The sequence below is a fragment of the Episyrphus balteatus genome, chromosome 1 (assembly GCF_945859705.1).
Source record: "Episyrphus balteatus chromosome 1, idEpiBalt1.1, whole genome shotgun sequence".
Classification (NCBI taxonomy): Eukaryota; Metazoa; Arthropoda; class Insecta; order Diptera; family Syrphidae; genus Episyrphus; species Episyrphus balteatus.
Genome location: NC_079134.1, coordinates 163596025 through 163612570, shown reverse-complemented (window position 1 = coordinate 163612570; position 16546 = coordinate 163596025). Strand labels below are relative to the sequence as shown.

The 16546-nt window shown below is 36.0% G+C and overlaps 2 protein-coding genes across 2 annotated transcripts; one reads left to right on the top strand and one right to left on the bottom strand.

Moving 5' to 3' along the window:
• Positions 1-1688: 1688 nt before the first annotated feature.
• LOC129905293 (uncharacterized) lies at positions 1689-4434 on the bottom strand. The gene is made up of 2 exons (XM_055980735.1): positions 2326-4434; positions 1689-2261 (listed from the first exon to the last, which is right to left on the bottom strand). The coding sequence occupies exon 1, from the start codon at positions 4344-4346 to the stop codon at positions 2481-2483; it is 1866 nt and encodes a 621-aa protein (XP_055836710.1). The 5' UTR covers positions 4347-4434; the 3' UTR covers positions 1689-2261; positions 2326-2480.
• A 2674-nt stretch (positions 4435-7108) lies between these two features.
• Positions 7109-16197, top strand: LOC129905529 (homeobox protein unplugged). The gene is made up of 3 exons (XM_055981001.1): positions 7109-7998; positions 15427-15674; positions 15734-16197. The coding sequence occupies exons 1-3, from the start codon at positions 7242-7244 to the stop codon at positions 16073-16075; spliced, it is 1347 nt and encodes a 448-aa protein (XP_055836976.1). The 5' UTR covers positions 7109-7241; the 3' UTR covers positions 16076-16197.
• Positions 16198-16546: the final 349 nt, after the last annotated feature.

Genomic DNA, 16546 nt, shown 5'->3' with positions numbered 1-16546 from the left:
GTATGTTTCCTTAGCAAAAACAAAGTTTTTAAAATTACACCTACTGAGGAAACAAGCAAAAAAGTAGCTAATGCCTATCTGAATTTATAAATAAAATATCAGTTTGAAAAAATAGATCATTTTTTTTTTTCAAAGTGTTGAGCTTGAAAATTATTTTTGAAAACTTCCCTAAACTTTGATTACATAGTTGAAAAATTAATTTCAAGGTTTAAAAAAAAGTAACTTATAAGTTACACTGGTCAACAAGCTTTTTGCCACAAGAACCAAAATATACTTTTCTATATGTTTTTGATATGCTGAACTCGAATCTGAAGTCAGAAAATGTTTATTGGCCTCCGTTTTTGAAATATTACCGTTGGAAAATACCGAAAAACGTCATTTTGGCTGTTTTCGAGGTTATGTTTTTATGTGGGGTAGTTCCTTATGAAAAAATTTGTAACGGTTCCTATAAGAACTGGTTTTATTCTTTCAAAAAATGTTTAAATCTTTCCGATATCTTTTTTACTTCCCGAGATATTTAAAATTTAAGGAGTGGTCTTTGACTCAGAAATAGCACTGGCCAAACAAATGAAACTTTTTTTTGCCACAAGAACCAAAATATACTTTTTTAAAGGTTTTTGAGTTGCTGAACTCGAATGCGCAATCAGAAAAATGCTATTGGCAACAAATTTGTTTATAATGAATTACCCCACATAAAAACAGAAGCTAGAAAAGAGCCAAAATGACGTTTTTCAGCATTTTATAACTGTTATATCTCAAAAACGGAGGCCAATCAAATTTTTTTTGACTTCAGATTCGAGTTCAGCATATCAAAAACCTATAGAAAAGTATATCTTGGTTCTTGTGGCAAAAAAAAAGTTCAATTTTGTTGACCAGTGTTATTAATGCTGCCTTATTTTTGTTTCCTAATAATGTAGGTATAGGTAAATAAAAAACAAAATCGATTCAACTGAGTTCATTGCATTGGTGACTCTAAAAAAATCTTTATTAAAAAGGTGTTGAAAGTAAATTGGATTGATATCGAGTCCATCCTCAAACAACATATAGATAAGAACCTAAACATTCTATATATTGTAAGTAAATACATTTCCATGTCAGCCGGCACGCGCGTGTGCGAGATAAAAAATTGCTCAACGAAGAACAACTGAAAAGTGAGCAAGAACCTGAAAACCAATCCTTCTGCGCATCTACTCATATTTTTATACAAACTACACAAAGGATACTGTCAAGTATATTATATCAATGCACCCATATAACACATCCTCTACCTGCTTCTCCGCTGAACAACTATAATTATTATTATAATGCAAAAAATTTCTCTGATACACAAAAAACTCAAATGCCATCCACAACAGCAACATGGAAACAAGTTTTCATTTCAAAAATAAATAGGTATACACTCCAGAAATCTTTCATGAAAATATTGAATTTCAAACCAGTTTTCGTCCACAAACACCATATCCATATAAAGATCTATGTAGTATACCTACATCCATTTGCATGTCACCCCGCACGCGTGAGTGCGATGGCGATCTCACAAAGAGACAATGAATGAAAACCATAACCAACATCCTGAGAGTAAAAAACCAGAGAATTCGATGGCGAGAGAGCGAAACACATTCACTAATACACACAAATGCTTTTACATGAGATTTGACTTTGCTGAAAAAGGGAACCCAGTCTTAAGGGCAGAAGTGAGATCATTGACTTTGTTGTCGAGATCGATTGTATTTGAGGGATAACTTAGAAGTTCAGGTTTAAGTAAGCTTGTCAGAGTTTCCCTGTATTTTTGCCAGTTAGTTTTGCGATAGTTTCGGAATGCTAACTGTTTAGTAGTCACATCGTTAAGACTAAATTGGATGTATCTATGATCAGAGAACGAGTGTTCTTCAGATACTTTCCAATTTAAGATCCTTTGATGAATCGAATCGGAGACAAGAGTAATGTCTAGTACTTCTTGTCAGTTTCTGGTAACGAATGTTGGTTCATTGCCAGTATTACTTACTATCAGGTTAGTACTCAAAATAAAATCAAAAAGTGACTCACCTCTATCATTTATGTCGGTACTTCCCCAGACCGTGTGATGGGCGTTTGCATCGCAACCAATTATGAGGCAGATCTTTTGCCTTTCAGCATCGGCTACAAGTCTCCGTAGTTTTTCGCCAGGGAGAGGGCCGAGTTGGTCATGGCCGAGATATGCCGACGCAATCCAGAGTGTTCCTTGGTCAGTTTGCAGTCTGACCGCGGTTACATCTCGATCGCTGTAATTAGGGAGTAAATATACATTAGTATTACTTCTTGCTAATATGCATGATCTGGGGTCACCTTTGTCCGATGCATATAGCAAGTTGTACCCAGGAGTCCTGAGTCCCTGAACCATGGACTTGCAGATCCATGGTTCCTGGACCAGCACCACGTCTTCCCCATTCTTGTGGATTCGGAGAAGAAGGGAGGCCGAAGCCTGCTTGGAGTGGTGAAGGTTAATCTGAACTAACTGGAGCATGAATGCTACTGTTAGTCAGATCAGCCCCCACCACCGTAAGGTCGAGGTCTTCGGATTCTGACTCAGAAGATGAACGTAGGAGTTCATCTTCACTGAGTAGAATCTTGTTGAGATATTCCTCTGTTTCCATCTCAACATCGGAGTTATCTGGTATTGGAGCCATTATGGCTGGCGTTTTAGAGCCCGAGGGGACCTCCTCAGTTGGGGAGATTACCGGCGTATCAACCTCCATTGATGGAGATGGAGGATTGATATTTAAGGCAATGTCTTCTTCTAAGGAGGGAACCTCAGGTGCCGGAAGTGATGGAGGTGCAGCTTTTGCACTCTCCTCATCTTTTTTATAGATCTTTAAGGTTGTAGAAGTCCATCCAAACCTTATCTGACTTTGGTTCGCAGCTAGGGGAGTCAACGACTCCTTATTGATGACAATTATTGCCGATCTATAAGGGCCCGTTGGCTCTTCCAGCTTTGCGACTTTCCAGTCGTGAGTGGGTAGGGATGGATTTCCAAACTGGATCATTTTGAGCACAGTATCTTTGCAGGCTAGCTCAGCTGGGATACTGATGCGAGCTCTAGGTCTGCAAGGAATGTCTTCCTTTGCCACAACCTCTAGCTTGGCATCAGGCCATAGCCCCTCTAGTCTGCTGATAGCAAGCTTATATAGATCGCATGATCTCTTGTCACCGAATGCGACGAGCTTGACGCGGCCTTGGTGCCATCCCGCGTCCTCAACAACTGCAGGCTCACCCGGGTTCTCCATCATGAGAGTCCAGTAGGAGATCTGCAGTTTGTTTGAGACCATCGTCCAACGGTCAAAAGAGATCATGCCATCGACATTACTTCTATCGATAACTGCAAGGATAGACTTGTCCTTAAGAACGTCACTAAAGGACAGGTCTTTCCTAGTGTGAGTGCTGGAATTATGCACTTTTTGTCTTTTAGATTCCGAGACGGAATCCTCAACAGACCTTTGTCGCTTTGACGTTAAGTCGCTGCTGGTCAATCTTTTGCTGAGAATAGCTTTTGCCCATTCTAACTTGCTGGATTGCTCTGGGGACCGTTCGGCTATTGGTATCAACCTTAGTGCTCTATAGATCCCCTTTGCGTTCCTTATGTCATTACGGGACGCTCTTTTGCTTTCCTCTCCAGCGGAGGTGGAACTATGAGAGACAGCTACACTGCCGCTGGGGATTTGAGCACTTTTAGGGTCAGGAAGAGGTCTGTCTTGACTAGAGGTGAGACTGTAAGAGACAGACGTTTTACTGGTCAAGACATCCCCTTCCGGACCCACAGAGTTAACTATTCCTGAGTTTGGAGTAGCAATTCTGTTACTGTGTTCCTCGGCGGAAGCATGACTGTAAGAGACAGCCTTACTTCCGTCAGGGAGTGGAGTAACCAACGTGTTCTGAAGGGGTTTGCTTTGACTGAGGGTGGATTCGTAAGAGACGGTCCGTTTTTCAGTCATAGCATCCCCTTCAGGGCCCGTAGAATTATCTACATTAGTGCTTGGGGTGTCAGTAGTACTGTAAGAGACAGCCGTACTTCCACTAGTGGGAGCTACCAAGGTAGCAGGGTTTGTATTGGTGGTTGTTCGCCGGCTTCCAGTTTTGCACTTTGCAGTCTTTCTGGAGGCTGAGGTCGACTCACCTTTACTTTTCTTTTTGTCAGCGTTTTTCTTTATTTCCGCCGAGCTAACTTTTGTCACTGGCGACTTAGCCTCTTTCGAGGCCAAGCCCTCGCCGGCAGTCGCGACACCTGCCGACACTTGAACGTATATCCCCGTTCGATTTTTTATATCTTCGTTAGCTTTTTCCATGTTTTTGTTTTTCAAGTTTTCTAACATTGAGGTTATTTTTGAGTTATGTTTGTGGTGAGATCCTGCAACTGGATTGCTGGAGGATCCCACGATAAGCACCCCCACCACGACAAGGTCAACTCATAGGGGGTGTTGATAATTGGTAAGGCCCATTATGTTTATCCTTGTGAAAGAATATTAACCCCTTACCGCACAGTGGCTCATATATGAGCCAAACCATAAAAAGCCTTAATACTTTAAAGTTAAAAAAAAACAGCCCTTCAAGCAAACAGGTCCGACCTCGGTCCGAATCCGCTCCGCCTGAGGCGGAGCTGAGTCCGACTTCGGATCAGAAACTGGTCCGAAGGCGGCTCAAATTAGTATGGAAATTATAATCACCGCGAAGTCGATTGCATATGTATTGGTGTGGTGAAAATCTCCATTCCGAGAAAACGGAGCCGAAGGCGGACCTGAGCCGGAGCAGCGAAAACCTACCAGAAAGAGGAATAAGAAAGGGATGACATTTCGCATTTGCGACCAAAAAAAGAACAAGATTTATTTTTTTTTCACTGAAACTGTTTTATTTTTTATTTTATTTTGGCAAACGAGATTTTCACAATAAATACAATATAAAATACAATACATTTTTTTCATTTTATTTCATTTGATGCTGCTGCTGTTGTTGGTGTTTTTTTAGATACCCAATCGCATGTTTCACCTTCTAGATTTTTCTTCATCATTAGAGATTACATCTACAACACAAGAAGAAACAACATTTTAACCCAAACACTTTGAGCGATATATAAAACATACCTTTTTTGTTTTCCATATTGTTTATAATTTAATAAAATTGTTTATAATTAATAAACTAACATTATACAAACAACGACACGAGACACGACGCGACCAAACACTTCAACAAAAAAATAACAAAATGACGCTTTGGCTTTTGTTGGCCTTGTCTTTCTTTTCCTTTTCTCATTTTTCACCACGATTCTCGTTCGACTTTGTGTTCATACACAAAAAGTTGCAAGTGTGTGAGTGCAAGCCCGATTTTCGCGGTCTGAGGTCGGAGTTTCTTTGTTGAACTCAGTTTTCTTGCTTGAAGGGAGTCTAGTTTTGTTTAAACTTTTCGAATTAAGTAATATAAGGCCTCTAAATAACATTATAAAACGCCATCTGTAATGATTTGGGCGAGCATAGTTATCCGGTAAAGTGGCCGAACTGGTGATAGGCAGAACGGAGCATATTTGAAAAATTGAAAATTGAATAAAAAATATAAAACAATGAGTAAGAACTTTTAAAAAAATATGCCAATAAAGGATATAATATGATTATAATTGCTAATATATATTTTTTTACATTTATCAAGTTTTAGACATTTGAAAGTGGCACTAAGTGATTGGATCATATATGAGCCACCGTGCAGAAATGTTCCCCTCCTGTTGGTCCATATATGAGCCATCGTGCAACAAGGGAACAAATTAATTTTTTTTCTTATTATCTACACCCGTTTTTTTTTACGTTTTCGTGCGGAATGTTATAAATTTAATTTAAAATAGATTAAAAGACCTTTTAATCTATTTTATTGAGACTCATACAGTTCCAGCGCGTAGTTTTTACGTATAATTAATTTAATTTAAATTTTTTTTTGTTCGTTTTCTGCTCAATGTGCCAAATATGATCCAAACCGGAAAAACCAAAATTTTCCGACTTTTACTCAAAAAATTGAAAATTCCTGAAACACGTGTTTTTTTATTTAACAAAATCTACCATTTATATTTTTTTCACAAAAAAAAAAAAAATCATGCGGTAAGGGGTTAAGAATAAGGACAAAACTTTATTCCTAAAAAAAATTGCAGATTATAGTAGTGTTTTGTGCAGTCCCGATTTTCAGAAAAGAATTATCTCCCAACTTTATATTAATTGTTAAATATCTATAAAATTATACACATCCTACATCCACAGCACTAAGAAAAACCTTGGTTTTTTTTTACCTTTCTCGGTTTTCTTAAAGAGGTAGGTACCTACCTATCTTCCAAGTCTGGCATAAGTATATACTTGTTGGTTAAATCATGAGAGAAAACTACATATAGATTTTAAAGACTTGAAAGCTTACAGTTTTCATTTTATCATAAATCTCTTTAAACAAAAATGAATTATGCAAAACTTCCCAGACAGAACGATGTTAATTTTTGTTATAAAACATCTCATTTTATCAAGATGCCTACCTACCTATATATCTAGCCTGAAATACGATTAAGAAACATCCCTTCTCCCTCCAGCGGAAAATTAAAGAAACAAAATAGAGAAGTAATAATTGTGCTTATCCGGGCTCAAAACACCGGATCCAAGAAAAACTATCCAACTCGTTTGTAAGTAAGTATGTAATTGCTCCCTAATCTATTTGAAATTCATTTTAATGTAGAGGCGTGTCTGTGTTGTTTTTCATGATGATGTTTTTTGTTGTTGGTATTCTAATTGGCAACGCACACACAATCTAACAAACATTAAATGATTGATACGAGCTAAACAACTATTAGAACACACACAAAAAAGAGACACCACACAAAAGACTGAAAAGGGGCGCATTCATTTCACTCGCACGATACACTGATTGGCATGCGTTGAAATATTGCAGCCATGTTGATTTGTACAAGGGGCGTGCACTGGCGCACGCAGCGAAGAAAAGATACCCTTCGCACAGTGGAAGGGATAAAATATTGGTGAGCAAAGCCAATGCCGTTGCCACAACCCCCATCATGATTATCTGTCGCTAGTTTTGACAGTTTCACTTTGTACGTGGCTAGTGTCAGTTGTGTTTATGTTTGAGGATATACGCTCGGACTGTCAGAAATTTTTGGATAATTACCTATACTTTTTCATTTTTGTGTCCGATTCATAAAAGTTATAGTGGGAATCGGTATGCAAAAGAATTTTTAAATGACAATGGAGAATCCAACGCGTTCACTCGAAGTGGAAAACACAAAACTGTCAAAAATTTCTAGTCCCTTTTCTATCGAATCGTTAATTGCTAATCGAAGTACGCCAACCACAATGGCGACGCGTCAGGTGAAAGTTCCTCCGGCGGGTTCTGTAGAATTGCCTTTTGTTACACATTCATTACCAATCGGTTTTCCACCGAATTTTCCATTCTACAATCCTTGGATACATGGTTATTTTGGTCAAAACCAAGATCGCCTCAATCAACTACTGTCAAATGGATCATATTACCTCGGAAATCAACATGCTGCCGTCGCTACACAAGGCACAAGTAGTGTCAAAAATGTTGATTCGGAATTGAGAAATCCATCATCATTGGATACTCGTTCGCTTGCCTTACTCAGATCGACGACAGATCAAAATTATTGCGAAAAATTAGTAAATTTTGTTCGAAACGGAAATTTCGATCCGGCGCGTGAAAAACTTGCTGAATTTCTTATGAATGCGAATAATGGCGAGTATAACGGTGATAGATTACAGCAGTGCTTTAATCGAACTCCAAGTGAAAGTGAGTCAAGAACTTTGGATATGAGTGAATGTGGTGCAATAAATAATAATGGAGATCGTTTGCCTCTGACGATTTCGAAAATGGAAACAAATGAATTCGAACGAGCGGAAGAGGAATTCGAACATAGCGGTGATTCGTGTAGTGATATAAGCCTTACAATGTCCCCGGAAGAAGCGGATAAAAACCAAGGTAATTAAATCAAAATAAACAATCTATGTTCATATGCTCAAAACAATATGGAGTTGTTGCGATCGTGCTTTAATATGAGTTTGACAAACTGGATTTCTAAACAAAATGGCTGACGTTATTCAATTAGAAAACCACCCATTAAAATACAAACCTTTTGAATGGATTTATACTCAGTGAAACTAGGGAAAAAAATTATAAACCGGTTATGACAGTTACACATGTTCATCAATGACAGTTTGATTAATGGAAGATACTTATAAGAAATGTTATATCACTGCGAAAACTTTACATTTTTTCCGTTTATTGTTTGTTTTTTGTTTGTCATAAAACAAGATGATGGCTAATGTGTGTGTTTAAAGTATGAATTCAATTCCGCTCGCTTCAGTAGCTCATTTAGTCAATTCTGCCAACTTAAATAGTTAAACTTTGGGAGCTTTGTCCGCAGTCAAACGATGTTTTGTGTTCACATTTATCTGAAAGCAGTAACTATATAGGTACCTACATTAAGTTTTCTATGGGGATTGTGAATTTAGTCACCTACGGCGTAGAATCACACGAGTTAATTTACGCCGAAAGCTTCACCGCACGGCCAAAATCTACTCGTGAAAAGTCGACATTTCTCTTTTTCTTTATATGAGAAAGCGAGCTTAAAGTCTGTAAGAGAGTTCAACTGTCGTATTCAATTGTATTCTAACAAACTATTGTACTTTGTAGGGAATAAGCTATCCAGTGTTACTTGAGATTTACTTATTACTTGGGATTTATATTCGAAAGACGAAATGTAAATGGTTACAGGCAGTAAATCGACCGACGATTAACAATGAATTCCTCCTATTTCGCGTGTTATGAACTGTACTGGAGACACAAAAAACTGTCTATTACTTCAAGGCATCAATATTATTGAAAGCTATTAACAAAATGACAATAACAATAGTTTGACAATTGCTAAAGACATTCCCTGCTTTCAACGCAGGTCACGGGTCACCTAAACTTAAGGATCTGATTGATCATAATATGTCATAAAAAGTTAGTTGACATTTGGTTCTGACCAATCTGACCCTGAAATTTCAAAACTTAAGTTCAGGTGGCCTGCTGTGAACGCGGGGATTATGAGTGCGTTCAGCGATACAGATAGTAATTCTTAGCAAAACTGCATCAAAAAGTGATTTTTCCATAAATGCGACATTCTTAACGTGGAAATATTTATTAATAAGTATTGGACTGACAGAATTGTATTAACAGGTTTTTAATTTCTAGAAATTTTCATTTATCATATTTTGAAAAAGTTAAAATTAAAGGTCAACATATTCAAACTTTGAGTTGCCCAGACCCCAGATGATTTTTAATAGTTTCTTAGTTTCCCGAGAATAATTTTTAATTTTTTTCAAACTTTTTGTCTCACGTGAAATCTGATAAATAAAATAATTGTCTTACTTTAGAAAGCTGTGTTACTCTTGCGTTCTGCATCTCAGCTGTCAATTTAATCTCGTACGTTTTGTTCATAGCCCAATATTATTATTCATTTATCTCTCATCCGCAAAATTTTGTTCGGCTAGGTAAATTATGTCTTGTCATTACATCCCGTAGTCGACCTCCACATAAGAAAGGACACCAAAACCTAAAAAAATGGCATTTTGATGTCACTTTGTGACAGAAATTTGCATTTAAGAAACTGAAAAGTTACTGATCACTACACGAAAAAGAAACGTCAAATAGATGAATTTTTATTCACGGACAAAAATTCGGGTCGCAAGAGTATAGGGAAGGGCTCATGACAGGCCGATATTCACAAAACAAAAACCATGTGTTGTAGCTTGCAATGGGCAGGTTCAGAAACGTTAGGGCCTAAATATTTAGGTAATTTCTCGCTCTCTGATTGGTCAACTGTCAAAAAAAAAATCCTTCCAATTTAGGTAATTTTATTGGAAAGCTGACTGGAAAGTTAGGCAAGAAAATTTTACCTAAACATTTAGGAAAGTTTTTTTTTGTCAACATGACAGCTGATTATTTTTAATAAATGAATTACGTTAGCAAAATTAAATTAGGCAAGAAAATTTTACCTAAACATTTAGGAAAGTTTTTTTTTGTCAACATGACAGCTGATTATTTTTAATAAATGAATTACGTTAGCAAAATTAAATCTATTTGTTTGAAAAACGAATAAAAAGTGCTTTATCGGTTATAATTAATATTATTTGTTTATTAAAGAATAGTGAAATTTGGTGTCTGACCCATGCAATCTGTAAAAATTTTAAGTAAATTTCGATATTTGACAATGATAAAACATCCAAACAAATTTAGTCAATTCACCTTTATTTCCGTTCAGAAAATGACGTTGCCTAAATATCTAGTCAATAATATTTCCTGAACGTGTCAAATGAGAAAACCATAACTGTTTTTACAATCATTGTATATATATTTTCATAGTACTATCATGAAGTGAAACGATCTTAGGATCTCTAGTGGTGACTTGAAAAAGCAGAATTTGTATGAAAAAAAAACACACTGAGCGCCACCTCAAAAAAGTGGCGACATGAACTAATACTAAATTCGACTTCATGATAGTACTATAGAAATATATATACAATGTTTACAATTTCGTTGAAATGACAGCTGAACGAACTGTCATAAAATTTCTACCCGCGTTCTGTTGGAGGTTTGTTGAACTATACTCAGGGGAGTAAATGATTAGTAGATCTAGAACTACAATCGAGACCATTGAATCGACACGCTCATTTACTTGAACACTGGCATAATTCAAAAAAATTGTTTTTTTTTTTCAGGAAGTTTTAAATTTATGGCGTTTTCGATTGGCAGTCCGGAATCATTCTGAAAGCGTTTTATTCGCACAAAACTGACAGTTTTGTATGAATAAATTTTTTTCAGAATGATTCCGGACGCTTCCGGACTGCCAATCGAAAACGCCATTAGTATCGTTCTATTTTTATATGTAAAAGACAGTTTCTAAAAAAAAATTAGTGGTCCGTCAGTTTTTAAAGCTAAGAAATGACTTTCTGCAGGATAAAAGATTAGTTGCTTTATTAGAATAACTTTTTGCATTAATAACTCATACTTCGTGACTTTTTAGTTATGACAGTTGTATTGAAGTAGGTAAATGAGCGATATCATATTCTGCTCGAGTAGATAGAAAGCACCGTCGTAGTAGATACTAGATTTGTACTCATTAGTAGTCTACCACCTTCAAAGGAAGGGAGCCATTACATTAGTGCCTGGCTACACGATGATTTTTCAATCGCCTAAGCAGTGAGTTTGTAGACAAGAGGGATGAGGAGTGAAGCGAGAAGATGCTCACGAAGGAAACTGAATTTTCTGAGGGTAGTACAGTTCCATTGCTAAATTTTTCCTCTTTTTGACGTTTGTTCCTAGAAAATGTAAAAGTGGAATGTGATTGGGCACAACAGAGTGTAGCCACCGCATGTGATTTTTCAATCGATTGAAAAATCACTGTGTAGCCAGGCACTTTGGCTAGAGCCAAAATGCGATTTTTTCGCCAGTTAGGTACCTACACAAAAATTGTTTTTATGTACATGTATACGAACCATTTTTACTGTGGACTCCAGTCGAATTTTGCTGTGCGGTGATCGGTGAGCCCTAGTAGAGTTTTCGAATGGCTAAATCAAGATCGACTTAAGGCTTGGCCACACCGGAGGGTATGCGGTAGCGGTACGGGTAGAGGTAACGGTACTTGTATGAACAAAATTCCAAACTGACATATCAACGTTCAGATGTGGAATTTTTTTCATACAAATATCGTTACCGCTACCCGTACCTCTACCGCATACCCTCCGGTGTGGCCAAGCCTTTATGAAAGTTAGCATAAATTTGTTAAAAAATAAATGAAATCGAAATGAATGTCATAAAACGACATCGAAAACACAAGTTTGATAATTTTTTTGAAACTGTATTAACCTCTTACTTTCTTTTCATAAAAAACCACTTTTTATTATAAAGTTTAAATGATTATCTTGTGTTTTTGAAGCCTCATTAATATTCTTTTCTAAATGGGTTGGAAAATTCAAATCTATAAAATATTAAGTGCTTACAAATAAGTTTAAATCTCTGCCTATGCCTTAGGGTAAATTTATAGTAATCCTTAAATTGGGGGTGCGTGACAAAACATTACCATCATATGTAACTACATCTACATCTAATTCGTAATGTGATCCCTTGCTCTAAAAGTCAATAGAATACACAAAAGTGGCAACAAAAATAACAACACAATGAAAAATTCATGATGATACCCTGGCTTAATGGGGTGCGGTAAAAATTGCCGGCTGCTTGACGTACGGCTTTTTTGTTGGATTGCGGTGGTAGTGACATTATAATTTCATCATCATCCACACTTTTCAATTCATGACACAAATGGGGGATGAATTGCTAAAGAAGCAGTGTGGTGTCATATCAAAATTCACCCCACCACCCGCACTACTTCAGCCACAAATTAAATCACATCTCATCGTTTTCCTAACACTTTTATGGTCGGATTACCGGAACCCAAAAATCACTATACTCCGGAGCTCGTTTGGACTAAACGGCACCCGGATCATATCTATGCTTCTCTGCTGCCATAAAAGGGACAACCCAAATTTATATTTCTCGAGCAATTTGCACTTCGGGGGTGGGGTAAGTTGTTTTAGTGATTTTCCCAAAACGACAGACGACGTCGTTGTGTCGTATGGTCGTCTCGCAGTTATGAATATAATTTGTGTAGATGGATATTCACTCTCTCCTATATAAAGTCAGGAATATTGTGAAGGATGCTTGTTGCTTTTTATATTCATTTGGAGCGGCACTAACCGATTATTTTGACCGCTTGAGTGCTTACTAAAGAGAGGGAGACTCGACTCAATGACGACCGAATCTGAACAGCGACGAAGAAATGACGTTTAGCATAAAATTTTTGCATCCATTATACGCTTTTCAAATGCAACGCGAGCTAAATGAATTGAGATTTTAATTTTTTGTTAAATTCTTTTGTTGTTGTTGTTTTGGTTTAAGTTCGTCGTTGGGTGGGTTAGGGATGGGGTGTCGGAAATTAACATACTCTTTTGCTATGGATGTCAAGATGTCAGGATAAATGAACAGACCTTATGAAGGAGGATACTGTGGGGAAATTTATTTGATTGACATCCAACAGCGTAGCATTATTATGATTTTTTTTGGTTTTGCCAGTAGATTAGCCATGATGTTGATGATATTTTTTGAAATATTTTAACTTTTCATTTTTATTTTGTAAATGTTGGTATGCTAACTACTTAAATGTGGTTAACGATTTACGATATTAACCATGAAAAACAATTGAGACGTCAAAATAGAAGAATTTTATATCTCATTTTTTTGCGATCTTCATAAATAAAATTAAGGGTTTTGAAGTTGAAGAGATTTGCGACTCCGTTAATAATCCCTGTGATAATTACTATGAAATGGTAACGGAGTTACGAATAACAGAGTTACGCGCGACAGAGTTACGGCCGTCAAAGTTACGCGAAACCGAAGTTACGAAAAACTAGAGTTACGAATTCTAAAGTTATGTTAAGCTATGACATGTGATTTTTGGGTTGGCAACGATTGCGAGGAACGATATGGAATTATGTAAATACAAACAAGAGATTAACATTTTTCTCATTGGTCAGAACTAAATGAGTTAAGCGAAAATGGGTGTTATTTAATCTTGTAAAATTTTGATTGGATAGGTATAGATATACAAAGTGGGTGTTACAAAATACGCTATGAATAATTAAATTAATTAATAGAAAAAAAAAATACGTAGGTGCAATATTAGTTGGACAAATAAGAAGTTAATTTCAATTATGTCCCCCAAACTTACATAAGTATACTTATGTTTTTTTTTTCTATTTCAACTTTTTTGCGATCTTCTCAAAAAAACAAAACCATGTATGTATGTATATCTATACCTATCCAATTAAAATTTGACAAGATTAAATAACACCCATTTTCGCTTAACTCATTTAGTTCTGACCAATGAGAAAAATGTTAATCTCTTGTTTGTATTTCCACAATTCCATATAGTTCCTCGCAATTGTTGCCAACCCAAAAATCACATGTCATAGCTTAACATAACTTTAGAATTCCTAACTCTAGTTTTTCGTAACTTCGGTTTCGCGTAACTTTGACGCTAGTAACTCTGTCGCCCGTAACTCTGGTATTCGTAACTTCGTCGGTTTCCCAATTACGATGAGTAAATAAGTGTCCTCTATAGAATATCCAATAAGTATTCTTTGGTACTCTTATAGGAACAAATAACAATATGTGGATTGATAACCTTATTGTTATCACGAGAGAAGAGGTGGCGCGCAAATAGGTACATTAATACTCCTATAGAGAATTCTCCGAAATATTGCTCATTGGAGTGGTATTGGAGTCTATGGACTCCCTCAGATCTTCTGCATCAGTCATTAATACTCATTTATAGTATATGCAATAAGTATTTTCTGGTGCTATTATAGGACCAAATAACAATATCGGTTCCTGATAAGAATATTTTTCGATGTTTTATAGTGTACTTAAGGTTCATTATAATTGAAAAAACGGTAGCAATGAAAAGAAGCTTTTCTGGATCTTTATAGAAGCAAATTGTTGGTTGGGAGGCTAGCATCAAAGGTCCTCCTAAAACGAATTTAATTTGTAACTATACTTTTAACGGAATCAATTTTCTTCCCATAGCAAACCAGTGAATTTAACCCTGAAGAGAAGATTTTCTGAAGCATTATAGAAGCAAAATTGTTAGTTTGGAGACCCAAAGGCTCTCATAAACCAAAGTGTGTTTGTAATTTGACTTTAAACGAAATTATGGTAATTTCCATTTTACTCGTGTAGCAGACCAGTGAGTTTAATCTAAAGAGAAGCTTTTTTGGATCTCTATAGAAGCAAAAATATTAGTTAGGAGCTCCAAAGGCCCTTTTAAAACAAATCCTATCTGTAATCTTGCTTTTAACAAAATCAATGCAATTTCCATTTACTCGCACAGCAGACCAGTGAACTTATTTATCATTAAGAGAAACTTTTTTAGATCATTATAGAAGCAAAATTGTTGGTTGAGAGCCTTAAAGGCCTTCATAAAGAAAATCGTATTTGTAATTTTACCTTTAACGAAATCAATACAATTTTCATTTTATTTGCATAGCAGACAAGTGAATTTAATGATGAAGAGAAGCTTTTCTGGATCGTTATAGAAGCAAAATTGTTAGTTGGAAGCCCAAAAGACCCTTTCAAAGCAAAGCGTTTTTGCAATCGCACTTTCAACGAAATCAATGAAATTACCTAAAGTTATTCTTTTCTTATTTGATATTTTTTCAAGTTTCGAATAAGAAACTAATCATTGCTACATAACTACTGAATATAATTTTTATTTATTTTATTTACTAAATTCATATTAATTCGTTACAGATTGTATTCACTCCGACAGTGAAGATTGTTCTGACGACGATGCCGTTTCCGGACCAAATGCCTCTAGCGGTAGCGGATCAATAAAAGGTCAACAGAATAGCAGCAGTAGTTCAAAGTCGAGAAGAAGAAGAACTGCATTTACTTCAGAACAACTTTTAGAGCTTGAACGTGAATTTCATGCTAAGAAATATCTAAGCCTTACAGAGCGTAGTCAAATTGCAACTAGTCTTAAATTAAGTGAAGTTCAGGTAAATATTTTAACTAAATCCCACAAGTAAATCGAATTTTAATTAAAATTAATTTAAAGGTAAAAATCTGGTTCCAAAATCGTCGAGCTAAATGGAAACGAGTTAAAGCTGGCCTCACCACTCATGGACTTAGCCGAGGGAGCACTGGCAATGGCACAAAAATCGTTGTTCCTATTCCAGTTCATGTAAATCGATTTGCAGTTCGTTCACAGCACCAGCAAATGGAGAAAATGGGTTTGAGTGGTCCGAAACCAGATTTACGAAAGAAAATTTCACTCGAACTTAGTGGTTTTGAATGTTTTAATAGCAATAATGGCCATAGTATAGGATTACCAAGTACAAGTTCTGGTGTGGTACCACCACCACAACCACCACCGAATGTAGCACGAAATATTTACTGAAAAGTCTGTCAAAAGTGTAACTAAATAATTTTTTAAGGAATTCATAATTTTTAAGTTAAAATGTATCGTAAAGTTATTTATAATTAAGATTGTTTTCGATAGATGTAAGAAATGAAAATATAATAAAATAAGTAAGAAGTTTAATAAAATTCGAAATATAAAAAAGAAATGTTTCTGCTTTTCCATATGGGTTACAACTCTGGTTTACAAATTTATTACAAAAAAAGGTTTGTGTACTCATGTACCTACTCGTATAAGAAGTCATACTTCGTTATTATTGATTATTGGCTACTGTCATAAAAATTGGTTAAAAATGTTTATGGTACTTTCCATTACTTACTTTAAAAAATGACAAGCATTTATGTTACGAAAATTAATATAACAAAATTCTGGCAAAAATACAGGCAGGTTGTCGATCTTGTAAATTGGGCATTAATGTTCAAAAAAGCCACTATAATAAAATTTACTTTC

Coding starts and splice junctions, on each gene's coding strand:
- LOC129905529 (XM_055981001.1), top strand. CDS start 7,242: ATGACAATGGAGAATCCAACGCGTTCACTCGAAGTGGAAAACACAAAA. Junction 7,999..15,426: donor AGAAGCGGATAAAAACCAAG/GTAATTAAATCA, acceptor AATTCGTTACAG/ATTGTATTCACTCCGACAGT. Junction 15,675..15,733: donor TTAAATTAAGTGAAGTTCAG/GTAAATATTTTA, acceptor ATTAATTTAAAG/GTAAAAATCTGGTTCCAAAA.
- LOC129905293 (XM_055980735.1), bottom strand. CDS start 4,346: ATGTTAGAAAACTTGAAAAACAAAAACATGGAAAAAGCTAACGAAGAT.